Source organism: Phocoena sinus, chromosome 7 (assembly GCF_008692025.1).
Source record: "Phocoena sinus isolate mPhoSin1 chromosome 7, mPhoSin1.pri, whole genome shotgun sequence".
NCBI lineage: Eukaryota > Metazoa > Chordata > Mammalia > Artiodactyla > Phocoenidae > Phocoena > Phocoena sinus.
Genome location: NC_045769.1, coordinates 108,817,656 through 108,844,949, shown reverse-complemented (window position 1 = coordinate 108,844,949; position 27,294 = coordinate 108,817,656). Strand labels below are relative to the sequence as shown.

The 27,294-nt window shown below is 48.7% G+C and overlaps 1 protein-coding gene across 1 annotated transcript in view; it reads right to left on the bottom strand.

Moving 5' to 3' along the window:
* The window catches only part of GYPC (glycophorin C (Gerbich blood group)), a 43,814-nt gene extending 25,920 nt beyond the window's left edge, over positions 1-17,894 (bottom strand). Inside the window, exon 1 of the mRNA XM_032637974.1 lies at positions 17,536-17,894. Coding sequence (XP_032493865.1) covers positions 17,536-17,578 — 43 coding nt within the window. The 5' untranslated portion in view covers positions 17,579-17,894. The remainder of the gene's footprint in view (positions 1-17,535) is intronic.
* Positions 17,895-27,294: the final 9,400 nt, after the last annotated feature.

Genomic DNA, 27,294 nt, shown 5'->3' with positions numbered 1-27,294 from the left:
CACTTGAGTGGCACCTGGATTCTCGTGCTGGGATCACGTTATCCGAGGACAGGAGGCGCCCAGGATGAGCTCCTGGGTCGTGTTTACGAGGCCCTGGTCACTTAGCTGGACGGCTCCTGGGGCTGCTCAGGAAACTAAACACAACAGTGTGTAAATATGAAGCAGATGAGAAAGATCTCTCAACCTCCGTTCCTGCCGTATGAACCTGGCTGCTGGAGGGACCTGCCTTTGCAGAGAATTGTATTCATTTGTGCCTCTGACATAGGGGGTGCAGAGAGACTGAGGCGGTAGAGTCCCGGCTTCCAACCTGAGCTGTAGGAGCCTGTGCTGGCCACCTCTCCGATCTCAGGGAGAAAGAGCCTGTGTTTCTAGGCTGTTCTTTCATCCCGCTGGGGATGCAGGCACACGTGTGCACACACGGACAGAGGCCAGCTCTCAGAAGCCTTTCTGGGATTGCCGGTTGTGTCTTCTGGGTGAGGCTGAGGTGTCTGTGGGGACCTCCTTCCCCAGGCAGGTGGCAGCATGGGCCCCAGGAGCCTGGGGCTCTAGACCACCCTTGTCCACACCCTTTCCTGGTTCTCTTCTCCGCCCCTGCTGGGCCAGACCCTCCACCCCTGGGGGCTGCTCCGTGCCCTCTGCTGGGCTGCGTCCCCGGGGCTTCCGTGGACTCAAAGCTGCAGGGGAGGGACCAACGCACGCCCCCTCCAGCCCTGGGTGGGGGTCTGTCCCATCTCTTCATGCTCCCAGCTGGTCCCCAAGGGTCCAGAGTGCCTGTGACGGCAGGTACTGGGGACCCCACATCCACACTCATTCTCTGTAGAGCCCGGCCCGGTCCTGTGGAAAAGCTCTACATGAAAGATGCAACTAGCAGTTTCAGAGAGGCTCTGAAAGCCGGCCTCTGTTGTGTCTGTATGTGCGTGTGTGCACACGTGTGCCTGCATCTGAGGCGTCTTTCAGGGCAGCTGAGAGCAAACGGGGCACTTGGTGAAGTCCCCCCATCTCCCCCTGCATCTCAGACACCCCTTGGGAGTTCTCTGCCATCCTCTTCCCTCCCTCTCAGCTCCTACCCCGTGTCACGGCTCACTCAGGGACTTGCTAGAGGGGAGATGCTGAAGGGCTCCTCTCTCGGGGTTAGAAGCCTTCTGGCAAGGGAGACTCAGGAAGGTGCTACAGCAGGTACTGGGACACAGACCCATTGTCCCTCTGCCGCCTTATCTGTCTGACTTCATCTCCTAGTTACCACTTTCCACTCTCCTCTCCTCAGGGCACTGGCCTCTGTCAGTTCCTTGATCAGGCCAAGCCTGCTCCTACTGAAGGGCCTTTGCACGTGTTGTGCTCTCTGCCTCTTGCCTCCTCTCAGATATTGCTGCGTCTGGCTCCCTGGCTTCCTTTAGGTCTTTCCTAAACATCACCTTACCCAGTGGAGATTCTCTTTAAAATGGCAGCCCCTCTCGTCCCTCCACCCTCTGTCCTTTCCTGGCTTGATCATCCTCCCTGCACTTAGCACCATCTCACCTACTGAGCATTCTACCCACTTGTCTTGTGTCCATCTGTCTATCCACACTAGAACATAAGCTCCCTTTTGGGATGACTGTTGGTTTGTCCACTGTCACATCCCCAGGGCCTGACACACAGTTGGTGCTCAAAACAGGCTCATGGACTGTGACGTCTGAGCTAAAAGCTTGCTGGTGCCGGTGGTAGAGGCAAAGAGCATGGGTGTAGACTCAGGGAGACTATGGTTGAACTCGGGAGCCACTGTTTTATAACTGGTGAGGTGTGGACACACTTTTCCCCCCTGAGACTCCATATACAATCTGAAAAGAGGGGATAATAACCTCCTGAGATGTGGAAAGATGTCAATAAGTTTGATAAAGAAGATGTGGTACATATATACAATGGAATATTAGCCATAAAAAAAGAATGAAATAACGCCATTTACAGCAATCCCACTCCTGGGCATATACCCAGAAAAGACAAAATCTATAATTTGAAAAGATACACGCACCCCAATGTTCACAGCAGCACTTTGCACGATAGCCAAGACATGGAAACAACCTAAATGTCCATCGACAGATGATGGATAAAGAAGATGTGATACACACACACACACACACACACAGACACACACACACACAATTGAATACTACTCAGCCATAGAAAGAATGAAATAATGCCATTTGCAGCAACGTGGATGGACATGGAGATTATTATACTGAGCGAAGTAAGTCAGAGAAAGACAAATATCATATGATATCGCCTATACGAGGAATCTAAAAAAACGAATGATACAAATGAACTTATTTTCAAAGCAGAAACAGACTCACAGACTTAGAGAATGAACTTACGGTTACCAGGAGGGAAGGGTAAGGGGGAGGGATCGATTGGGAGTTTGGGGTTGACATGTACACACTGCTGTATTTAAAATGGTTAAACAACAGGGACCTACTGTGTAGCACAGCGAACTTTGCTCAATATTATGCAACAACTTAAATGGGAAAAGAATTTGAAAAAGAAGAGATACATGTATAACTGAAGCACACTGCTGTACACCTAAAACTAACACAACATTGTTAATCAACTCTACTCCAATATCAAATAAAAAGTTAAAAAAAAAAGAAATTTCGGGACAAAGCTCCTGGCCCAATACCAGTCTGGGTCCTAGTGAGAAGCCCTGTTTTCTGGATGAAGGGGGAGAGATGGCTGGTCCTGGGAGAGCCTGTCTTGTGTGGGGCCCTTTTTCCTACACCTGCCTAGTTGGAGTGAGGATTTTCTGCAGGGCAGCAGGAGAGCTCCGGCTGCCTGTGTCTACAGAGGGGGTGACAAGAGGTCCAGAGAAGGTGAAGGCCAGGAAAGGGATCCTCGCTTTGGCAGCCTGGGTGGATCAGGTCAGGGGAATGAGACACTCCGTCTGCACCCAGGTGAGAGCTGGGCCTGGCCTGATGGGCTTCCCTGGCTGCTGCCTGGTCCCTGGCCTCAGCTACAGGTCTTTCTTCCGTGGCTTCTCATCCACCCATGAGGCTATGGTTTCCCCAGAGAGAGGTGCAACGGGGCCAGGTAGGCTCTAGGCCTAGAAGTCGAGCCATTGGAGATGTTCCTGTTGGTTCAAGACAGAGGTCAGAAAACTTTTTAAATAAAGGGCCACATAGTAAATAGTTTAGGCTTTGTGGGCCATGTGGTCTCTGCTACAACTCTGCCATTGTCCCATGAAAGCAGTCATGGACACGTGCAAACAAATGGGTGCAGCTGTGTTGCAAACCAACTTTACTTATAAAAACAGGTGGCAAGTGGATTTGGCCTGTGGGCCTTTGTTTGCAGACCCCTGGCTTAAGTCCCTGTGTCACTGAGTCTCTCTCTTCCCTCTCAGGCTAACAATTGCATTGTGCTTGCCCCTGCTAGGCCTGGGCCATTACCTACATCTTTTCATTTAAGGTGCCCACGGGGATGGAGCCATTGAGTGGCCGACCTGCAACTTGAACCCAGGTCTGTCACGCTCGCAGCCTATACTTTCAACCTGTGTGATGATTAGCTGTTAGAACGCAGGCCACTGTCCACTACTGTGGCCACTTTCTATAGATTCCAGAGTCTGGCCACACCCAGGGCTCACTGCATCTTGAACACCCCATGCGTTTGAGACGATGCAGGCACCAGGGTAGTGGAAGCCAAAGAGGGTGACGTCACCATCCCAAGTTCACCTGCACTGGTTAGTGGTGGGGTTAAGACAGTGGTTGGAGAGGTGGCATGGGCTTTAAACCTTGCACGGGGTTGAGGCCATCTCTGCTGGTGAGGGATGTGGCCCAGGCCTCTCCGACTGGGCCCTGGGTACCTCCCCTGGCTGACTCCACTGACTGGCAAGGCCCCGTCATAGACAGTCTCACCAGGGAATCCTGACCCCTGAGATGTCAGGTCCCAGAACAAGATAAATGGCCTATCCCAGTGGTCACAGCCTGGCTACACCAAGGTCTTGCTCCAGGGAGTCCAGAGGAGGTCTGGGCAGCGTCCTGCTGTGGTACAAGGGTCCCTGAGTGGAGCTAGTTGGCTCAGGAGACGTCAGAAGCTGAGTCAGAGGAGAACTCCCACCCTCTGCTCGTTTCTCCTCAGGGAGGGCCCCACTCAAGGGAGCTCAAAGGGGAACCATGGGGCCCCTGGGCAGGAGGCAGGGCAGTGAGAGGTCAGCCTTTTATCTGTGTAGACAGTCAGGTCTCTGTTCCCAGAGCCCCAGGGCAAGGAGGGCAGGAACTCAGATAATTGTGCCTTCAGGGCAGTGTGACCCCATGGCTTTTACCAAAAGCACTGAGGATGGTGAAGATTTGGCCATAGGCCAGAGCCTCAGGAAATAAACAGCCCTGAAGTGCCCTTGTGTGGGAAACACAGCCTTCCAGGGTGTCTGAACTTGGAAGGGAAACCATGGATTTCATCTGCCTTTGACTGCATTGTCCTCAAAGATGTATTCTGACTTTCTCTAGCATTGTTTGCTTTTTCAGTGAGTGACAAACATCATTTCACTCAATTGAGTTCTTTAAAAATAGCATGTTCCAAAAGATCTTTCCAGAAGCTCCAAGATTCTTAAATAGGAAATGACCTAGGGGTGGTGACCAAAGCCTGATATAAATAAGTGTAGTTTAAAAGTGCATTGGAACCAACTTTCTTTCACTCCTGTGAAAGAGAATTTTGTTCCCCTTTGAGACTCCCCATTTCCTACACATACAAATGGTGGCGGTGAGCAGGGCTTAAAAGACAGCCTCAGGGTTGGAGCATCTGGGTTCAAATAACAGCCCTGCCACTCCCAGCCTGTCCTGCATCTGGAAGATGGAGGCTCCATCCACAGACCCAACTCACAGTGAGGGATGAGGGTGACGAGGAACGAACACTTCGAACCAACATTTGCTCAGCGTGTATGACACACCAGACCATCCATGCTCACAGCAGGTACCCCGTATACTTGCAGTACTTTTTGTATTTTTACATCCTTGCAACTTGTCTTGACTTAAGTTATTTCCCAGAGTTGGAAAGTTCTCAACAATCAGCATTGGTCTGTGAACTATTGCCTGTCTTATCAGTAAACAGAGGACGCTGCAGCCATGAAGTCATCACATTACAGACGGTGAGCCCTGAGAGAACTCAGGATGGAACAGGATGCCCGCCATCCAGCAGTCAGCCACTGCAGCCACCCGCAACGATCCCGGAGGAGACTCAGGATGAGAAAGCACAGGACACTGGCCCCAGGGAGCAGAGGTGCCTATCAAAGGAATGATTTCAGTGAGCCCAGACTCTTGCATCTTCCTATACATAGAAAAGTGCTAAATCCATTAACATGAGATGTCTGGTTTTCTTTGATTAACAGTAATCTTTTGATGTTCTGACTACCTGGTCTTTTGTTGCGAAAACTCCTATATATCCTGGCTCCCCACCTTGCCTCTTTGGAAAAGTTTCTCAGAATTATCTGAATGCTGTGTCCTGGGCTTAAGTCCTCAGATTTGTCCACTGAATAAAACATAACTCTCAACTTTCAGGCTGTGCATTTTTTTAAATTTTATTTTTTTAATGAATTTATTGATTTTATTTAATCTATTTTTTTGGCTGCATTGGGTCTTCGTTGCTATGCATGGGCTTTCTCTAGTTATGGCGAGCAGGGGTTACTCTTTGTTGTGGTGCATGGGCTTCTCATCATGGTTGCCTCTCTTGTTGCGGAGCACGGGCTCTAGGCGTGCAGGCTTCAGTAGTTGTGGCATGCGGGGTCAGTAGTTGTGGCTCACAGGCTGTAGAGCACAGGCTCAGTAGTTGTGGTGCACGGGCTTAGTTGCTCCATGGCATGTGGGATCTTCCCGGACCAGGGCTCGAACCCATGTCCCCTGCATTAGCAGGCGGATTCTTAACCATTGTGCTGCCAGGGAAGTCCCGGTTGTGCATTCTTTTCAGTTGACAGGTCACTGACAACTTCTTCAAGTACAAAGTCTTAATTCAACAAGATAAACCTATATCTGGTTAAGGAGAAATTCACCATAATTTAATATCAGCTGTCAATATTAGCTAGTTTTAGATGGCAATTTATATGAGAAGCTATCTTACTTTAAGTTATTCTTTAAATATCTAGATATCTTCTTTAAATATCAAAAAGACACAGGCAATTCGATCTGAAACCTGAATTCCTGTGATAAGAAATTTCTCACTAGGAGAATGGGATGCTTTTTATTCCTGTCATGGTGTGTGTCTTGCTGCCCCAAGAAGCCAATGACGCTTTGAGGGCAAGGATCTTGTCTTAGACTTTCTTTGTCTCCTCCTGCATCTCTAGGGCAGGTGACAAGATGGACACATTGTAAGCCTATTAATTTCTGTTGATAAACCACGGATGTACACAGTGGTTAGTAAATATTTGTGGATAAATTGTTTCCCTAATGGAATTATCCATCTAGTTTCTAACTTTTCAGATTTTCTTCATGGACTCCTGAAGTTTGATAAGAACCTCTCTCAGGGAATTAATTGGTAAAGTGATTGACAGCTGGGCGTACACTGCAGTCTGGCTGTAGGCAAATAATTGAACCACAGTGAAGGCATTTTATGGCTTCATGTGATGGAAATGTCTAATTCGGAAGGATCCTCTGAGATGCAAGCCCCAAAGCATCATCACTGACGATGAATAGTGCCCGGACATCAGTCAGCTGTCCTGGGAGGCACCAGCTAGGAGGCTGCAAACTGGGTTACGTGAAGCCCTCAATGTCCAGCGATGACTTGAGGGTGACCATCACAAGGGAGCCCTGGAGTGGGGTCACCAGGCCTCTTCTCCCCCACTCCACTATAACAGATGGGTTTTTATTGCTTTCATATTTCCAGACTTCATCTAAGAATTTATTTTGTAGAAATGTCATTTCTCCTGAAAAGAACTGCAGTGGAGATTTGTAGCTGTGACATCGTTTTTTAACGTGTGTGTTTTTCGGGGTGGGGACCCCAGGTGGGAAGCCACTGATTTGGGAGATTGAGGGATGTGTGGCTTTCATTCCTTTTGGTGACTCTGCAGTCCCAGCATTAGCTCCTCTGCACCACACCATCCTGTCCCCACTTAAGAACCTGCTGAGTGAGTTTCCATGGCAGAAACAGTGCACCCCCAAGGGAAGCAGAGACCCGCACTCCATGCACTACAGCTGGCTGTGTAAACTCTCCTAACTTCTCTGAGCTTTGCTTTATTCACCTATCAGAGAAGGCGAGTGGTGCCTCTTTCTTTTTCATTTTATTTTTTATTGAAGTATAGTTGATTTACAAGGTTGTGTTAATTACTGCTATATAGCAAAGTGAATTAGTTATACATATATATGTATTCCTTTTCTAATATTCTTTTCCATTATGGTTTACCATAGGATACTGAATACAGTTCTCTGTGGTATACAGTGGGAGAACAGACTGGTGGTTACCAAGGGGGAGGGGATTGGGGGAGGGATGGACTGGAGGTTGGGGTGGAGCCGATGTAAGCTTGTACATAGAGAATGCATAAACGGCCGGTAGTGAGTCTTGAATGAAGAAAGGAACTAGATCTGAAAGTGCCTAGCAGAGGAGAACATACAGTGCAGGAATGGTCCCATGACTGGTGATACTCCAACAGAAGACAATGCCGCCAGCCCGGGGGTGGGTCTGTGGTGGAGGCGTTCCAGAAATTGGCCAGGAATTGGTGGAGGCGTTATTCTCTCCTGGTGCCCTGGCAGTGACCCTGAGAGGCAGCTGCCCGCTGCCTCCCTCGGGAAGAGTGGGAACTGTATGTGGGTTGGCCTCAGCTGGTTGCACTTGCCCGGTCACAGCCCAGCCCTCGTAAGCCTTTCATCAGCAGCTGCTGGGCTGCCAGGTGGGGGCCAGCAGAGCAGAAGGGAGCCGGCACAAGTGGCCCGGGGTGGGGTGGATAAAGAATGGCCTTTTCTACTGAGGCAGGAGAGTGACCTGAGGGCCGCATGGAGCTGCACAGAGGGGCAGGGGGTCGTGGGCAAACCCATCCCAGCACGGTGGGCAGCCACATCCCAGAGGCAGAAGGACACACCTGGCTCGAGGCTGGACAGTGCAAGTGATGCCCAGTGAGGCCCTGAGGGAATAACCTCTTTGAACCCCAGTTTTCATATTTCCATGGAGCTCATAATATCTATTTCTGGAGTAATAATAGCTACATCCAGGTAACATCTTCCGGTTGAACAAGGTACCATGTGTGTCCTCCCCAGATGTGGCCAAGAGGACTCCCCACACCGCCTCTGCACCTGTGCTGAGATCCACCATCCAGAGAGAGCAGTGCAACCTCAGCAGGCTCTTTGTGGCTCCCCCCGAGCCCCTTGCTGTGTGGCCTCTGTACACTGAGGTTCTCCGTCTTTATCTCTGCCTGGGTCTCTTTCTGAACTGCTTTCCAGCTGTCACCTGGCTATCCCACGGGTACCTGAAAGTCACCTCTGCTCTACAGAGAATCTTCCTATATCCCTCTTCTTGGTCTTGTATATATAATTGTACAGTGAACAGGAACTGCTTCTTTCATAATGAAACAGGGCAAAGGAAACTTACTTTTAAACTTTGAAGCGAAGAATAGCCTAACTTCCTCACTTAAGAAAGCAAGAGGATAAGAGAAATACAGAGATAGACATAGAGATAGAGACAGAGATAGATAGAGATAGAGATAGGGAATTCCCTGGTGGTCAGTGGTTAAGACTCTGCGCTTCCACTGCAGGGGGCACAGGTTCGATCCCTGGTCGGGGAACTAAGATCCTGCATGCTGCGTGGCCAAGAAAAGAGAGAGGAGAGAGAGAGAGAGAGAGAGAGAGAGAGAGAGAGTCAGTCCTGGGTATCCTCACGCATTTCCTTTGGATTCTCCCGATCTCCTGAGGGTAAAGGCAAAGAGGCAGGCACGGGGCAGACACTGCAGCTGCCCAGCCCAGGGGCCTTGCCGTGGTTGGGCTGGGCAGCACTGCTGGGGGTGGGGAAGTGTTGCGGATTCGAGATGGAAGCCACGCAGAGGAGGGTCAGGGCTGGGCAGGGAGAGTCGGCCTGGGCTGTGGCAGGGACCAGTGGGCACCCAGCCCCGGGGCCTGGATGGGCTGAGCCAGGGCCACAGGATGGCCTTCGTGGCCTAGGTGGTCTGCCTTCCTGGTCTCTTTCTCCCCCCAAATATTAAACAATTTTATTTTAGAGGTGCATTGATATAAAGACAAATGCAAGGTTTAGTCTTAAAAGCTCATTTTTTCCCGTTTGATTTTAAAAAGAACGAAACTTTGTTGTGGTTCTCTGAAAGCTCTAAGTGTTGTGCCTGATGTGTGAGGTGGCCCTGGCTAAGCCCCTCCTAGAAACACCTGCTGCGCACGAGTGAGGGGTCTCGGCTGTCGGCAACGCACGTTGCCTCTTGAGTTTCTGTATCATCACATGCAAAATGGAGATAAAAAATACTTGCCGTAGGGCTGCTAAGAGGGTGAAATGAGATAACTTCAAGCAGAGTGCAGCCGACTTTCTACGCTTTGAGTCAGGGAGACAGTCGGTCAGGATACTTTACAGAATTTGTAGAAAAGAAAAAAAAAAAAGAGACTGTAAAGTTTTTAAAAAATGACAGCTTGGGATTTCCAGCTAAAGCTGAAATGAATTCATTAAAATGAGAACTTTGGCAGAAGCTGAAGGAGGGGCCATTCAAATGACAAGTCAGTCCCACGGCACGATCAAAGGAGAGAAGGCCAGCTTCCTCGCAGGAGTTCGAGCACAGGGAAGAGGCTGGAAAGGGAGAGAAGGGGCCCCTCCCAGGAGAGAGGGGAGGCCCAGCTCTGCAGCCATCCAATGGCAGCATCAAGGGAAAGAGAAAAACGCTGGTGAGAGAAGACACTGAAAGATGGAGCGTCTGCGGGCCAGATGGGAGGGAACCGGGCCCCATGTGCACACAGGTTGGGGTGCACAAGGCATGCCAGGTGGGGAAAGGTCAGTGGGCTGAGCCAGAGGCCACTGTGGGCCACCGAGGGAGCACGGCTTACAAAGGATTGGGAGAGGACGCAGGTGAATATGGGACCGACAGCACTGTCTGTGTAGACCAGGCTTGTCTACACTGGTTGGAACTTCACATCCCTCCATCCCTCCCTCCCTCCATCCATCCATCCCTCCCTCTCTCTGTCCCTCCATCCATCCATCCATCCATCCATTCCTCCATCTATCCATCCATTCATTCATGTTTTTTTTTAACATCTTTATTGGCGTATAATTGCTTTACAATGTTGTATTAGTTTCTGCCGTATAACAAAGTGAATCAGCTATACATATACATATATCTCCATATCCCCTCCCTCTTGCAATTCTCTCCCACCCTCCTTATCCCACCCCTCTAGGTGGTCACAAAGCACCGAGCTGATCTATGAGTGTTTTTAAGGAGGCTACTCTTCCCCAAGACAGCCGAGACCCCTACGGTTAAGGGGCTGGTGTTCAGGTGCGGCTGAGGAGGTGGGGCTGGTAAGGAGACTGAACTGCAAAGGGTAAAAGGTTTGCTCAAAGTCACATAGCTGGTGGGAGAGGATACATGCTCTCTGCTGCTCTCCGACCACCTTGCCCACTCTGATAAATGCAGGAAAGAAACAGATGCCTCGGAGGCAGCCATCCTTAGCTCAGAAGGGAACAGCATCCCAGGGTTATTGCAAAGGCAGCTCCCCTGCTGGGTCTGAGGGCCTTGCCCATCTGGAACCCAAGAACCAGGGCAGACTGTGCCTCCTGTCCTTGGTATTATTTTCAGTGGCAAATGAGCAAACAGGGACAGGAGCAGGGCATGCGGAGGGAGCTGGGCAGTGGGGAGTGAGCCCGAACTCACTGAGGACACCCTCAAGCACTCAGGCAGGGGCAGTGGTGAACTTGGACCAGGCACTATACTAGGAGTTTTATCTATGAGCTGAGACGCCAAGGGGCTGGCACCATGTTCAAGGCCATGGCCAGGTCAGAGCTGGTCCACGTTCAAGACCAAATCCTGAGCTCTAAAGCTGGTATTGTAACCTCCTCATCACTAGCCAATTGAGGCCAAGTGTATTTGTTCTAAATGTCTTCAAAAAGTACAGCAGAGGGAACTGAGCTTGAAGCCTCTCCTTGCTAAAAGCTGTGTGTATTGTGTACGGTTCCAGCGAGAGTGCCTGGCGAGCATCTCAAGCGAAAGGGCCTTTCATAGCCAGTGGACTTTGCTGCCTAGTGAACACAGAGGTCACAGACCGGAACCCAACGCAGAAGGCAGGCAGGCAGGACTGTTTACCTGGTTTTGATCTGACAAACCACAATTCCCTTCACCTTAAGACACTGCTGAGAATACGTGTGCCCATAGCTATGGGTAAAATAGGACGACTCTCCATTCCAGGGTCCAAGGGGGGAGTGCTGGGGCCCGGGGTCAGCTGGCAGCCACATACGTGAACCCTCATAAAAGTGGGCATTGTATGAAGGAGAAGGAGGGTAGGAGGTCCCAGCTGTGCTCCCTGCAAGTGGCATGCCAGTCTGTCCATCACAGTGGAGCTAAAATGCCTCCATCAGGTGTGGTGGGTGCAGTGAGATGATGGGGTAAACTTGCTGAGAGCTTGTCCCTTCCAAGGGCCCCCAAATGCAAACCTCCTACCCTAAGAGACCTGGCAGGGGTCAGAGGTGTATCCACTGAGCCCCAGAGAGTATGCTGACTGCAGTGTTTTGGCAATAAGAGAAGGGATGTGTGGCAGATTCAAGACAGGGACTATAATAAAAGCATCATAAAAAGTTATTCATCCCAGTTGTTTTAAATTCCCAGTCTAATAATTCCCACATCTCTGCCATGTCTGGTTCTGGTTCTGACTCTGTCTCTTCAAACTGTGTGTTTTGCCTTCTAGTACGTCTTGTAATTTTTCTTGGCAGCCAGATGTCATATACTGGATAAAAGGACCTAGTGTAACGGGGCGGCGAGGTGTGGGGGAGGGGAAGCACCCTATGGTCCTAGGATGAGATCTGTAGCCCATCCCTCTGGAGTGTGAACTTTACAAGTGTTCCTCCGTGTTTTTCTCTCCTTGCAGGTGGGCCCAGATGGCTACAGTGAGCTGGAGTTGGGTATTTTCCTTCCCCCAGGTCAGTTATGCTCTGATAGTGTCCCGTCGGGTTCGGCTCTGGTTAACTAGCTTCCCTGAGGCCAGGCTTTGTTAAGAACAGGTGCACTGGTCCCCTCCTTCCTGCTGGAAACTCAAGAAGACTTTACTCTGATATTTACCGTGGGCACCTGCTCAAACTCCAGGAGGTGGATCTCACAGTATTGCGGGGGGGCCCCCCAGTGACTAGGTCCCCCTGCAGTTTTTCACTCTCAGAGGAGTCCACGCTGAGTCTCCAGCAATTCGTCAGTCCTACAGAGCCATGAATGAGAGGTGCAGAAGGAGTTGGGCCAGGAGGAAGGGCAGGGCTGCAGAGTCAGGCAGGTGGGCAGCCAATGATGCTCTGACACCCATCACCAGGCGAGGCAGGTGGGTGGCTGTCTGTGAGCGCAGGGAAGCAGAACACAGGCTCTCCGGTGGCTGGAGGGAGGGCTGGGGGCAGCTGTGTGAGGCTGGGTCTGTGAAGGAACCTAGCATCTTGGGCTCAGGCTCTTGCTGGGGTGAGCGAGAACTGGCCCTTGACAGTATCTGCCATTGGCTAAGATGCCGCACACGAATGTTTGTTCTGAAAGGATGTACCCAAATTAAAATTTATGATGACTAAGGGCAGGAAGTGGCGCTTCTGCAGAGGTTCAGATTACATAATGATCTGAAGGAAGCCCTAAGCAAAGATGGGGGGGGCGGGAGGGGGAGGGGAGGGGGGAAGGAGGGAGAAGATGAAATACCCAATCAGTGCTGAGCGGGAAGGAGAGCTAGGCGGTGATGGCTGGGGCCCATCAGCGTGTTCTGAGAATCTGTTTTGGTTTGATTCTTTGTCCATTTCAATTCATTTTCTACTGCCCTCCAAGTTCTGGAATAGGAGCTATTGAGCGGATGATTTTTAAATGGGGCCTTTGGGCTTCCCTGGTTGCTCAGTGGTTGGGAGTCCGCCTGCCGATGCAGGGGACGCGGGTTCGTGCCCCGGTCCGGGAAGATCCCACATGCCGCGGAGCGGCTGGGCCCGTGAGCCATGGCCGCTGAGCCTGCGCGTCCGGAGCCTGTGCTCCGCAACGGGAGAGGCCACAACAGTGAGAGGCCCGCGTACCACAAAAAAAATAAAATTAAATTAAAAATAAATAAATAAATAAAAGGGGCCTTTGGCCTTTGGAGCGGACATGGGCCTGGAAGTGTTGGCCTTTGGGTTGTCTGTGCAGCCATATGTTCGTGTCCAAGTTGCTGGCTGAGCACCTCTCTGAGCTAGGCCCCAGTGGCGGGGGGACAGGTGGGGTCACAGAGCTTCTTGGAAGTCAGAATTCCTGGAAGGCGACAGACTCAGAAATCTGTCGGGGCTGCAAATTGTCCCCAGGGCCAGAGTGGGTGGTTTTCTAGTGTCAGGAGGGCCCAGGGAGGCCTTAACTGACCAGTAGGTGTATGTGTGCAGGGGGCGGTACCCAGAGAGCCCAGGGGCCTGAAGCGGGCAGGCGTGAGGGTGAAGCTGGAGGGACAGGGTGATCCAGGCACAGAGAGGGGCCCTAGGGGATGTCAACCTGAGCGAGCTGTGGAAAGCAGGGTAGAGGGCAGCAGGTGGCCCAGTGTGGGTCAGGCCCAACCACAGAGATGAGAGTGATGGCGGGCAGCCACAGGCCAAGGTTAGACCACAGGCCTGGCTGAAAAACTGTGGAGTCATTAGCGGGCTCTGAGTGTCTGTGCAAAGCCATAGCCATGCTTTCCTGGGCACAGTTCTCACAGTATGTGGGCAGCAGAAGGCCCCGCCTGGCACACAGGGCCAGCAGGTCCACGTGCACCCTAACGCCCCCCTTAGTTTGGCCTCTGTTGGCTCTGGGGTCTCACAGCCTGTGTTCACAGCCTGGCTGTGCCCTCGGGACCTGGGAGCCCTGGGGAAGGTCATCATCCTCCAGCCTCCAGGGCTTCATCTGCAAAACAGGGGAGAATATGCCTGTGAGACCAGGCTGTAGAGGAGTGACCCATGCAAGGTTGGACCACAGGCCTTGGCATAGAGGTACTGACGTTGTTCTTACATTATCCAAAGCCAACCCAGCTGCCCTCTGCTAGGGAGACTCTGGAGATGACTAGCACCTGCAGACTAGGTTTGCTTTGATCAGTTCTGTTAACAACAGTCGCAAATAACACTATCACTGGGCGCGGTGCCAGGTCCTTAGTCTCTCGTTCATCACGTGACTCCTGCCAAGTCGCTGTTATCCTTCCCACTTACAGATGAGAAAACTGAGGCTCTGAGGTACTGTGCACCTCCCCAAAGCCAGTAAGTGTCGGGGATGAGATCACATCTGGTCTGACTCCACAGCACAGCCCGGTGTGGGGCTCTGGTCCACTCTCTTACTCATCATGAGAGAAAGGACACATCATGTAACTTCTGGGGTGTGTTTCCTCACTGGTTAGGGACCTGGTAGGAAGTGGGCAAAGGCCATACAAGGTATTTCCCAGCAAAACAAATACAATATCTTACAGAGGTACAAAAACACGTGTAATTACAGAGGCGCACTCAAAGGTGACAACATGGTTTACTCATCAGATTGGCCAAGATAAAAACCACACAGTGTGAATGAGGATGTGGGGAAATAACGATTTTCATTGGCTACCGGTAAGTGTTAGAAATTCATGTGACCCTTTGGAGGGTAATTTTTCAATATCTACTAACATTGTAAATGTACATACTCTTGGTCCCAGAAATTAAATCCTGGGGGCATTTATCCTAAAGGTATACAAACACATGCATGCAAAACCCTACTTACAAGGGTTGTCATGACACTGTGGTTAAAAAGAGAAATCAAAGACTGTACACAACCCAGATGTCCATTTGTGGAGGAATTGGTTAAATAGAATAACCAATTCATTTATAATATCCATGCTGTGCAGCCCCAGAAGGATGAGTCTATATATGGTGATAAGGTATAATCTGTAGGATATGGTCTTATGAACAAAAAAGATGAAGTCGAATATGTGTTTCATTTTGCCAATGAAAAATTAATTGTATTACATATAATACTTCTAGAAGGAGTCTCATAAATAAATAAAGTTACTGCCCTGGAGGTGGGAAGAAAGTTATTCTTTTCTATTATGAACTCTTCACGCATTGTTTAACTTTGGTCTGTACCTTGTGCTTACTGGGCCTGTTGTGTTTGCTCACTCTTTGAAAGGTGTTTTGGTTGGGGTCTCCAAAGGGCATTTGATGGACTATATATCTGCCACCCAAAGAGGCACACTGACTTTACTTGCCAGCCTCTCTGTGCTAGTGAAGGGCCTCTCTCTCTCTCCCCATAGTGAATGGGCGGATGCGCTCCCATCAAACACAGAACACCTCTTACCCCTCACTCCTGTTTCCCGGAGGGCACTGCAAGTTCCCAGAAATAACTGCGCAACTCTGGGCACCCTTGGAAGGTCCAGCTGCTGGCTGTGCCGAGGCCATGTGACTCCCAAAGCCACGGATATCTGGAGGGGTTGCGCAATGGCTGTGATGGAATGTCATCTGGCACTGAACGAAACCCTCCCTGCTTTTCCCAGAGGTGGCACATTCTATATAAAGCTGCCAGACCTGGCCATCTCCTTGCTGAGCCTGACCCCTTCCCTCCAAGGGCAAGGCAGTGGATTTCTGCACAGGACTCCTCCGCAATAACTGTGGCCTTTGGGCTTATGGGAGTTGGCTGAACCCATAAGCCCAAAGGCTAGGCTAGGGGAGGCCTGGCCGGGTGGGAGCAGAGGGTCCTCTCTGTTCTAACGTCTGGTTCTGAGGGGCAGTGATGTAAACTGAGACAGGATATAGACACATCCTGCCTGAGTCAGCAGCACGAAATAGGGCCCCGTGGTTCTCCCATGGCGGAGATCCTGCCAGAAAGTAAATCCTAAGGGTAATCTGGAATGGTATGCAAGTAAGTGCTGCATCCCCATCAGTTCCGCAAGGGAAGTATTTGCAGTCATTGGTCAAGGTCTGAAACTTGAATCCTGGAGAATTGCTGTAGGGGGAGGACGGGGCAGGGGGGGGCTGCGGTCGGGGGCAGGGCAAGGCTCCCTGAGCAAGCCTATCCTCTCCAGACAGGAATGGCTGTAGGCCTGCACTTCCTCGGTGCCTGAACTGGAATAATTACAGTGTCTTGTCCCCTTAACCCTGGTCCTGACACACACACACACACACACACACACGCACACACACACTCACTAGTGTCTGACTCACCCTCACACACACGCGTAAACACTAACTCACACAAACTCATGGATCCACGGTATGATGTAAAACGAAAATAAGGATGCCCGACATTTATCAAGCACTTAACGTGTGCATCTCTGCGCTGAGCCACTGACATGCACTTAATTCTCACCACCCAAAGAGACACACTATCCTGTTATTTCCACTTTGCAGATGATGAAACTGTAGCTAAGAGAGGTGGGCTTGTCTCCTTGTAACAAGAGATCCCGATGCAGGCAGCAAGGCCCTGACTCCACAAGGAGCTCTGTGCACACCCAGATGGCGCCGAGCACCTCAGCCACCCGTACACACGTGGCCGTTTACACACAGAGGGGCAGAGCGTGCAGATACAGACCCAGCCACGCTCACCCAGGCTCAAGTTTGCCGCCTAAGGCCACACAACCTTGTTTTTTTTTTTTTTTAAAGACGTATAAACCCATACCATGATCATATTAATTACGTAACGTGATTACATTATAGACTCAGAATGTCTCCTCTCTGACAGTTCCATACGATCAGACCTAACCAGGGTGGAAACAGGAGAGATCATAATTCTTTTTTTTTTTTTTTAAATAAAATTTTACTTCTTTACTGCAAAAGCCCTGTGACGGGGGAGGCCCAGCAGTGTTTCGGAACGTTGCTTTTGAGATTCACAGAGAATCTCACGGCGATTTCCTTTCCACAAGAAAGCATGTGCTGGTTTTAGAAAGAAAGAAAACAGCCTCTAAAGAATTGCAACCGCTCAAATGGTCACGGCGAGCGGATCCCTGCAACATGGGCGTGGGCGTGTGGCTGGTTCCCGCCCGGCCCGGGGAGAGAGTCGGGGAAGTTGGCGGACGGAGTTAACTCAGAGTTTCTGCGTACGCGCCTCCACCGTCCTGCCCGGGCAGCTCCGGCAAACAACTTGTGCTTTCTCTCTGCGCTGCTTACCGATCTGTCTCTCTCCCTTTATTCTCTTAGGGGAAAAGTTCTGGCCACAGGCACATCCCCAACAGCACACAAAGAAACAGAAAGCCAGCGGATGGCCGCGGGGTCGGTGGTGGCCTCTCCAGGCCCAGGGCGCGCGGAACCCGCGCACCAGGCTCGGGGGTCCGGACCGGGACTCCGCGATGCCCGGGGCGCTGTGATGTCCGGGGCCCCGCGATGCCCGGGGACGCGGCCGGGCGGGCCCCTAGTCCCCCAGGAGGCCGGGCGCGGCCGGAACCCCGGGGCTTCTTGGCTCCCCCCTCCCCGGCTCGGCCCCCGCGGACCCGTCCCCGGGCGAGTACTCACCTTGGCGGGGCGGGGGCGGCGGTGTGACCTGGGGGCTGCTCATCGCCGACCAGTGCGGGGCGCGGCCCGGGGGACGGTGGTTGACCCTCAGCAGCCGGGAGGAAGCGGCACCTGTGTCACACTCCTCGGCGCGGCCCGAGGGGAGGGGCTCCGGCCCCGAGATAGGCAGACTTCATTTAGTTTTTTCTGCAGACTTGGCTGGTGGGGTTTCCACCCCCCTTTTTTTTTTTTTTTAACACAGACACCCGCCCACTTCTGAACTCTTCTATGCTCCGACTTCCCTGCGCAAGAATCACATTTTTCTAACTAGTTTCTCTTTCCATCTGAAGCTACCACATACAGAGGTTGTGGTTGAGATTTACCCCACGTGTGCGCTGAAAAACTCCCAGATGTGACATAATGCCTGCCCCGCCACCATCCGGGACGGTGATCAAATACAGCCAGACCTGCGTTTCAGTCTTGGCTGGTCCTTATGAGGCCTCTCAGATCCGCGGAGCCTTTGTGGCCTGGGAAGAGTTCCTGGCTTGCTGGCCCCTTCTGGCGCGCTGTCCCAATTCATGGGCTAATGTCTGAGAAAGAGTCTTAGGAAAAAAGGACTGCTGGACAAAGGCCTGTGACTTATTTGGATCACCTTTGTTTGAGGCTTCCAGACAGTGTGGAGTTTGTGGAGAATTCACTTTATTAGGCAATTAAAAACTCGACCTGGATTTTGACACTGGTTAGTTAAATGCAGTCTACCCATCTCAGCCAAAAAGAATGGTATGTGATATGCAGCATTAAGCTCTCCTCGCCCTGCAGAGAGAAAGGCAGGGAGCTTGAGAACATGTCAACCTTGTTTTAAATCCTAGTCCCAGGCAACACCCTGTCCTTCTCCTGTCTCATGTCTGATCTTTCCCGTGGTGCTTTTCATTGCTGTTTACCTGAGAGTCCTCATCTCTGCTGTAATCCCAGGGCACCATTCCAACTGTCTGTACAATGTGTGTGCTGTTGGGAGTACCCTCTGGATTGAACACAACTCAAGGCTGCCCCCTGGAGGTGTGCGATGCAGGTGCTCTGCCCACTGCCTCCCAGGCTGAACCACTCCAGGCATCTTTATTAGAGCTGCCTGTTTGACACAGTGGGAAACTGTTCCTAATTCTCTTAAGTTAGATATTGCTTATATATCTTTAATCAGACTTCCATGCTCAACATGTCCATGTTGATGTGAAGTGAACTATTCACAGAATGTCTTTGGCCAGGTGTGGACATTTTGAGTCTCAGTTTCCTCATCTGTAAAATGGAGACAAGAACACCTACATTCCAGAGTTTTAGAGAGACAATGTCTATAAAATAACAGTGGGGCAGAGAAGGCATTTAGTAGAAGCTGGCAGTGATTACTGTAACCATGTAACATTTTGTTTTGTAATAGATATAAGTCCATGTTGGATAATAGTATCCGCTGTGTTCAGAGTTCATAAATAAAACAACTTCAATTATCTGAAATGCAGCTGGGGAGCTGAAAGGAAGCCAAAGACCGGCCAGGTAACTGAAGAATGAGTCTCTAGGTCATCCCACCTCACTTATGGGAGAACTTCTCAGAGGCTCACTTACAGTTGACTGGCCTTTAGACATAAGCATAAGAGGTTTGTTTAATTAATTTCTTGGGGTAGGACACGTTTAAAAGCACCAAAAAAGTAACAAGAATTCCTTATAGACAGGAAGCCAAAAACTAAGTAACTAACTAAACGACTGAACAGCAAAGGTAGAAATCCAGACAAACTATAGAGCTCAGATACAAGAACAAAGTAGCATTTGTTATACAACTAAAAACATCTTTGCTCCATCCTTAAGTGGAGGATGTGACCTCACCGTGGGGTACCGAGGAGCTAAGGCTTTGGGACTCCATCTGGGTTTGAGTCTTTATTGCCTTCTAGCTGATAGCCATCAGTATTTACTTAACTTCTCTGAGCCTCACTTTTCTCGTCTATGAACTGAAGCAATCTGCAAAGTTGTTGAGTGATACATTAGACAATTAATCATTAATGGGATAGTGTGATGTCTCACTCAGCACATAGAAAGTTAAAAATATCGGTCCCTGCCCCCTTCACAGGAACACTATGGTTTATGTTAAGGACCACCAGGCCATTCTGAAAAGAAGGTAAGTAGTATTTAATAGTGAGTAGCTCAGCTAGCAGGGACACACTTGGTATATTTTAGAAGATTTAACCGTGGAAGTGTCTAATTTTAAAGAAATGAGGGCTATTTTAAAAACGTAAATAATTATATGAAACAGATTATATGGCAAGAGTCTGACATTGAATCGCAGAAACACACTACTAGTGTGTCTTCATGTGTAGGATGTTTATTAATGGAGTAAAGAACTCAGCTACATCTTGTAACAATAAAACAGTTCTTATCTCACTTAATTCCCATAAATACCTTCAAAGAGGATATTGCCAAGAACCCCATTTTTAAGGTGAGAAAACTGAGGTTGGGAGCAGTGACAAGAACTTGTCCAGGGCAGTGGAGCCAGGATTGAGACAGTACAGTACCTTGAAAAGTACAGCAGTGTAGTACAACTACTGGCATCCAGGGGCTGGCATCGCGTGAACAGGCAGGAAGAGTTACTGACTGGAGGAGGGAGAGGAGGTGGGAGATGGTAGAGCTGAAGGATTGTCAGCAATAGGAGACAGAGGGCAAGCTGCCATGTCACTCATGCCTGACTTTGATGGCACAGATTCTGGTTCCTTGCTGGATTCAATTCTAACTACCCTCTTGAAAAAATGATCCACTGATGTCTGGGTAGTAGACTCTTTTCTTCTCATCATAGATGACACGGGAGCACTGGATTGCCTTTTGAACAGCTGCCGCAAACTTTGTGTACCATTCTAGGTTCGGGTCCTGTGTCTGAAAAAACTAACAGTGCCTCCTCAAGTCAAGAAAATCCCCTGCCATTTCCTGTGTCATGAATCTCTTTGGTTCTTCAGTTACTTCTTCCTCTTGTCTCTTTTCATCCTTTCTCTGGGCACGTTTGCATCTTTGGAAGTTTGCAACTTGAAGGTTCCTATGTAGGGGACTTACTGTATTGCAAATACAGTATTTTTTCCCTTTGGGTCTTTTTCTGGTTCTTTCTCACCGGCACAGAAATAGTTTGACTTATCTGATTGGCGAGTTGGCAGCTTTTAAGAAAACTAGACTGCGGCTCTGTATATTTTAAGAAGAGTGGAGAGAAGAAACAGGGGTTTGATTCCGTCACAAACTGTGAGTAATGTGTGTGGGGAACGGAGTGGAGAAGGTGGGGTGCAGAGAAGCACAGAGAGACCTAGGGTGGCAGGATCTGCAGCCCCCCAGGAAACTCTCAGCAGCACACAGGTCTTTCTGAGGAAAATCCTTCAGTGAGACAGTGTGAAGGCTGAGAGGGAGGACACCTAATGTTGGTCGCTAACACTGAGCTGCTAGCCCCCTTTGGTCTAGACTTTGCTAAAGGCTGGCTCTCAGTTTGCCAGGCAGAGAGGAGTGCGCCCCATGTTCAAAGTCGGTGAGGCTGCAAGACCCTGAGCTACAGCCCATGCCCCTAACTACAGGGCGCCTCATCCAAAGGCAGATCTTACGCATCCATAATGGCCTGTCTCTGGAAGTTTCCAAACCATACCTAGAGAAGAGGGGCAGCACAGAAACCAGCAGGAATACCAGGTGGTCTGGGATAGTTTGAAGTGATCCTAGGCAAAATCTCATCCATCGGGGACATATCTAAAGGCAACCTGTTATGGTCTAGGATTGAGATGCTAGGAAAGCTTCAGGCTGGGAACAAAAGCAAACAAACAAACAAAAAAACCGACAGAAAGAAAGAGCACAGAGAAATGTGGGAGTGAGGGGTTGGCTTGAATCTTAGAAGAGTCCATGAAAAGGGCCCAGCCTGGAGGTCAGCCTGGGTGATTCCCCACACTGTAGGGAATGTGTGAATTTCCAGGGAAACGTATCCCAGCGGGCACAGGGACAGATAGGGACAATTTCCTGAGCACCTAGAAAGTGCCAGTCCTGATGCTACGTGAGGACCTCTCACATGTGAGTATCGCTCATGTCACAGCGTCCTTACAGGGCAGGTGGCGCTTTGCTTTTGTTTTGTTTTTCCTTTTCCATCTTCTTCATTTTACGGGAGAGGAAACCGGAGAGACCAGAGAGGTGAAGAAACTGTTCATGCTTACACAGCTACTCAGGGACGGCTCTGCTGTGGTGGAAGGGCTGCCAGGTCACCCTCCTCAGCACCCCTCCTGCTCAGCCCTGTGTCCCTGGTGACTCCCTGGTTTCCTGCTCAGCTTGATGGGGCTCTTCGTATCGGAGGCCCCAAGACACAAGGAAAGAGGAAGAGAGTTGCTGGACAACTTTCCAGTGGGTCCCATCAGAACATAGGGAAATAGAATCTTCCAGCACTTAGTTGAATTACAAACTTCCAGGGAGTCCTGTTTGGGTCACAGCCCCTTCCCTCCAGATATAAGTTGTTGGTATGAAACTGAACTAAAAAATGGTTTCTCCAGTTGCTCCCAATTGAGCTCTTGGACCCAATAAGGAAGAGACAGCTTCCTCCTTTGACTTTTTGTTGTGGCTTTTATTGTCTTGGGCCAAGAGGAGGGAGGAATTCTGGGCATGGAGCTCTGTGACTGGGAAGAGGGAACTGGAGTGGTGACGCTACTTGGCAAACGTTTGCTGTGAGCTCTGTGTAGTTTACCTCATTTCATCCCCAGAGCAATCTCACGAGCAAGGAAGGACCAGGACTGGAAAGGTGGCGACATGACTTCTCATTTGTGGCTCACCACTTGCCACTTTGCTAAGTGTCTGTGCCTCCAAATTTTCTCATGTGCAAAATGGGGCTAGTGACGCTTACATCTGGTGTGCTTCTAGGGAGTTGGTGCAGGTCCCCTTTGGAATCTCACACATTCATTAAGATAATAAAGACAGGGCTTCCCTGGTGGCGCAGTGGTTGAGAGTCCTCCTGCTGATGCAGGGAACACGGGTTTGTGCCCCGGTCCGGGAAGATCCCACGTGCCGCAGAGCGGCTGAGCCCGTGAGCCATGGCCGCTGAGCCTGCGCATCCGGAGCCTGTGCTCCGCAACGGGAGAGGCCACAGCAGTGAGAAGCCCGCGTACCGCAAAAAAAAAAAACAAAAAAAAAACGTGTAAGTGAACCAAGGCTGTTAGTGTGGGAAGGAGTTTTTTTCAGTAAAACCCTCCTCTTTCTGGGATTTTGGGGACCCATAGCCTGTCAGGAAGCTCCTTTTCCACACACCCTAAAACAGAGACCACATAATTCAGAATCACAGATCTCACAGCCAGATTATTCCTCCCCAAAGAAAAGCTGATCAGGAAGCAGATAGATTCAGCAATAGAAGAGGAAGTTCTTAACAACCCTTTGGAATAATCAGCCTGGTCTTTCATTTTTAAATGTTGATAGACTACTGTATATGACAACCAAGTCACATATATAAGAGCCAGAACGTGGAAGAAAAAGGCCAAGTTGAAAAAAAGAAAAAAACTAAGCTCAGCTGAAGAAACAGAAATAAATAAGAAAATAATTTAAAACAAAGGAACAAGGCAGAATCTTAATATGTTCAGAGATTTGGGGAAATATTAAAACCATAAGATAAGAGTAGTGTGCTATGAAAGGAAAAACAAATAATAAGCAAGAATTCTCAAAAATTAACAGTATAATGGCCAAAGTGAAAATTCAGCTAAAGAATTGAAAGTTAAAGCTAACGAAATTCTCCTAGACTCAGGGCAAAACAAGAGAGAAAAGATGAGCCATGACTTAGGAGGTCCAACTAGTGTGAATTTCTCAAAGACAGAAACAGGGAAGATGGAAGGGAGAAAATTACACGTAAATTACATGAAGGAGATAAAGAAAGAGGAAATAGTCCAGAGCTAAAAAGGAATATAGGCCTTCAGGCTGGAAGAGCTGAATTTAAAAAATGCATATATGTCTATTTTATATAATTTCAGAGCAACAATGATGAAGAGAACATTTTTAAAAGCTTTCAGAGACCAGTGGGTGTGGGGTGAGCCATAGGGACACCTTCTACAGAAGAGTAAAATCAGAAAGGCATCAGAACTCACATCAATAGTACAGGATGCTAAAACACAACAAAGCAGTGCTTTCAAAGTTCAGGGGGTGGAGATGCCCTTGAACCTTTAGTCTTACTCCTGGCTGAAAGAGCAATTGACTATGAGAGAAGAATAAAGACATCTCTGGATACGTACAGACTCAAAACATTGAGTTCTTAAAAACAGAAGAAAGTTCTTGGAAGATAAAATTTGCCAGAAAAAGGAGAACGCCATGACAGAGGAGCCCTAGGATCCAGGCGATGGCGGGTGTGGCTGGAGGGCAGGGAGGTTCCAGGCTTTCTTTTCCTTCTGGGGGTTCATGAACTTCAGGAGGGGTAACGCAGTAGGAGAAAAGACACCTGAATAGCTGGATACACCTTAAAATGTCATGAAAATGCATACATAGCTTCTCCACAAGGAAAAAAAAAAATGTTGGCTGAAACCCCAGGGAAACAAACAAAGATCTGTACAAATAAGTCATGGTCCAAATATGAAGCCAACTAAAATATGGCATCATTTGGGGTCATTTATGGAAGATGAGAAAAGATCATTCATTTTGCCACAAGTCTGGGGACATTCTCTTTTGAAAAATGCTGGGACCAAGATGTTGGACCCCAAGCACAGGAGGCATAGATCATCCACACCATAGGGCTCTGCAGTGGAAATGATTCTGTGGCTACCACATGAAGGCATGTTAATTGGTATTCAGGTTCAGAGTAAGCCTATAGGAAAAAAATAACACAGAAAACAATTGGGGTCAGGGGCACAGACTGCAGTTTTTGATAACATTTTGCAAGTGCATGTCAATCGGTGATGGAGGTAGAGGGGAAGGATGCTGGTATTTTGATTGACACAGAGGGCGTGGGGGCGTGGATGGCATTGATGACACAGGAGAGCACCCTACACATTCCTTAAAAGTTGCAAAGGCAATCAACCAAGAGAAAAACCAAACATAATGATACAACTATTCGATTTTTGGAGAAAGAGGGGAAAGGAAATGGGGGTGGTGCCACAGTGCTAACCTACCATTGTTCTCAGGACCCTGGAGTGACAATGATGAAAGGCATGGGCTCACAGAGAATTTTGAGCATGGACTGGGTTAAGGGCCTCACTCCACCTGCCTCATGTGGGTGCCTTCTTTGGCTGAACTTAAATGTACACTCTGCTGATAAGCCCTCACAGGCAGTGCCCTTCCTCTGGGCATGAGTAAGGGGAGGATGGATCTGGGGTGGGCGTAAATAAAGAGTAACTGGCATGAAAAGTCAATATGCGTTGTCTGAAGTTGGCGAGTGAAAAACTGAGATAATTAATGTTTTATCTAGGAAAATGAACTCACCCACTGCAGACCTTCTATTAGTGATGGTGAAAGAGCCTTTTGAGAGCAGGCCTGTGTGTGGGGGAGTATGTGGTGGGAGAGGGCTGCTTTTCAAACAAAAGCCCTCTGTAGTAGTATTTGAATTATTATTATTATTTTAATTTTTGAAGAACACTTGGGAAAACCTAAAATATCAAAAAAACTTCGGCTGGCTGAGAAAAATGGGCTTGACTTAGCAAGATGAAATTTAGGCAGCAATTAATCTGAGTCTCTGAACTTGTTTCAGTAAAAATGCACAAGGAGGCATAACTTAGCTCAGTCTCCCAGCTTCTCCTCGGCATGATTTAAGGGGAGGGGTCACCGGGGGGGGGTTCACTGTTGGGGAGGGGAGTGCCATGGGGGTGGGTCTCAATCTCTGTGATCTCCTTGAAGGACTGGTCCTGAGCCTCCCCACCCCCCAAGCAATTCCAGGTGAGGCTCTAAGTAGAAATGGTAACCCACCTTCTCCCAATGGACCATCCAGATGAATACCATTGTGCGTTCCTGCTTTACTTGAGTCATCACCCAAAGTTCAAGCTTCCCAGTGTCTTCATCCCATCCAGCTCTTAATGTGACTCTGTTGCCCATTCCTTGTGATTCTCCAAAGTCTTCCACCAGTGCTCCAAAACTCACAGTCCTACCAGCCAACTTCCCTGTATTCTGTAAATTTTTGTTAAATGTTATCTTTATTTTCTTGCTTCTTCAGGATCCAGTCTTTCTTTAAGGACATTTCTCCCTCTTTAGTCCTCTCAAGTCAAGATTTTTTAAAAAATATTGTTTGCTTATATATCTACGTGTGTGTCTATGCCTATATCTGTATCTATATCATCTACATCTATATCTCTATAGATCACATCTATACTTGGGAAGATGACTTTCCAAAGTGCCCATTTCCATTGTCACTAGCAGTGTATGGAGTTCTTGACACTCTACATCTTGACCACTTGGTATTTTGAATCTTTTAAATTTAGTTTTCCAGTTTGGTGTGTAAGACTATTCCATTGTGGTCTTCATTGGCATCAGTCAATCAATCAATCAGATAAGATGGTCAATAAAACTGAGCACCCTAAGAAGCTGGAAAGGGCTCATGGGCAATTAGATGGGCTGCTGGAACTGGGCTTGCCATCTATTTCTGGCATGGACTTAGTGACATTGGATTAGATACTTCCTCTCTTTGATCTGTAGCTTTCTCATATGTAATGTGGGCATAACAACTCCTACCTGACATATCTGTAGTGAGCATTAAAAACAATACATACATATATAAAGTGGCAGGGAAATACTAAGTACTCAATAAATAAGGATGCTTTTTCTTATTATCTTTACTCATTGGGTGGTAAAAGCCACCAAAACATAAAAAATCAGGAAGAGCTCCAGGGGACTGTGAGAAGGCAGCAGGGGCCTTGAGAGTTAAGTTTTGAATGACCCCCTGTGATAGCTTGTACTATTATCCAACAAATATTTACTTTTCCCTTCCCAGCGTGAACCCAGTGTACTGCCCTGCCCTATGGGTATTGGGCTGGCTGTGAGATTTGTTTTGGCCAATGGAATGTAAGTGGACATGACCTCAGCCACATCCCAGCAGAGGCTTGGAATGTGTGCGCATAGTTTGACTTGGCCTCTGGTCCTCCAGCCCTCCACCATGAATGAGCGTGCCCCAGGCAGCTGCTGCTTCTTCAGTCTGAGCCGCGCTTCTGGAAGCCTCCCTGGCTCTTCCTATGCAGTTTTGATGCCTTGATTCAGCTGTGTACGACAGTTGAGAATTGCTGGCTGTGATGGCAGTCTGAAATGTATCAGGATTTCATTGTCTATGGCAATAATAATAATAATAAATAAACAGAATAGATTTTCCTTACAGATAGAAATTAATATGACAGTGGACAGATCATGTTCCTTGATAAGTATATTTATCCTCGAAGCTGTTAGTGCTTGTTTTCTCAGAAACACAAAACAATAGATAAAAACGATCTGTTTCATAAAAGCACACAAAGATATATTAGCTAAGTTTCTGTTCTTAGTGCTTTATGTATATTAACTCATATAATTCTCCAAATGACATAGAGGTAATAGATATATCCCAGTCTGAATGATAGTTGAAGTAGGAAATTAAAGCTTAAAAAAAAAGGAATATAGTGCTTGTTTCGCCTCACATGCTACATAGAAGAGGCAAAATTTTTTTTAAAAAAAGAATGACTGAATGAAGGAGACGAGGTATAAATCAGAATGTGATTTTTTTAAAAGCAAGAATTCTCAAAAATTAACAGTATAATGGCCAAAGTGAAAATTCAGCTAAAGGGCTAAATCAAAAAACACCTAGAAACAAATGACAAT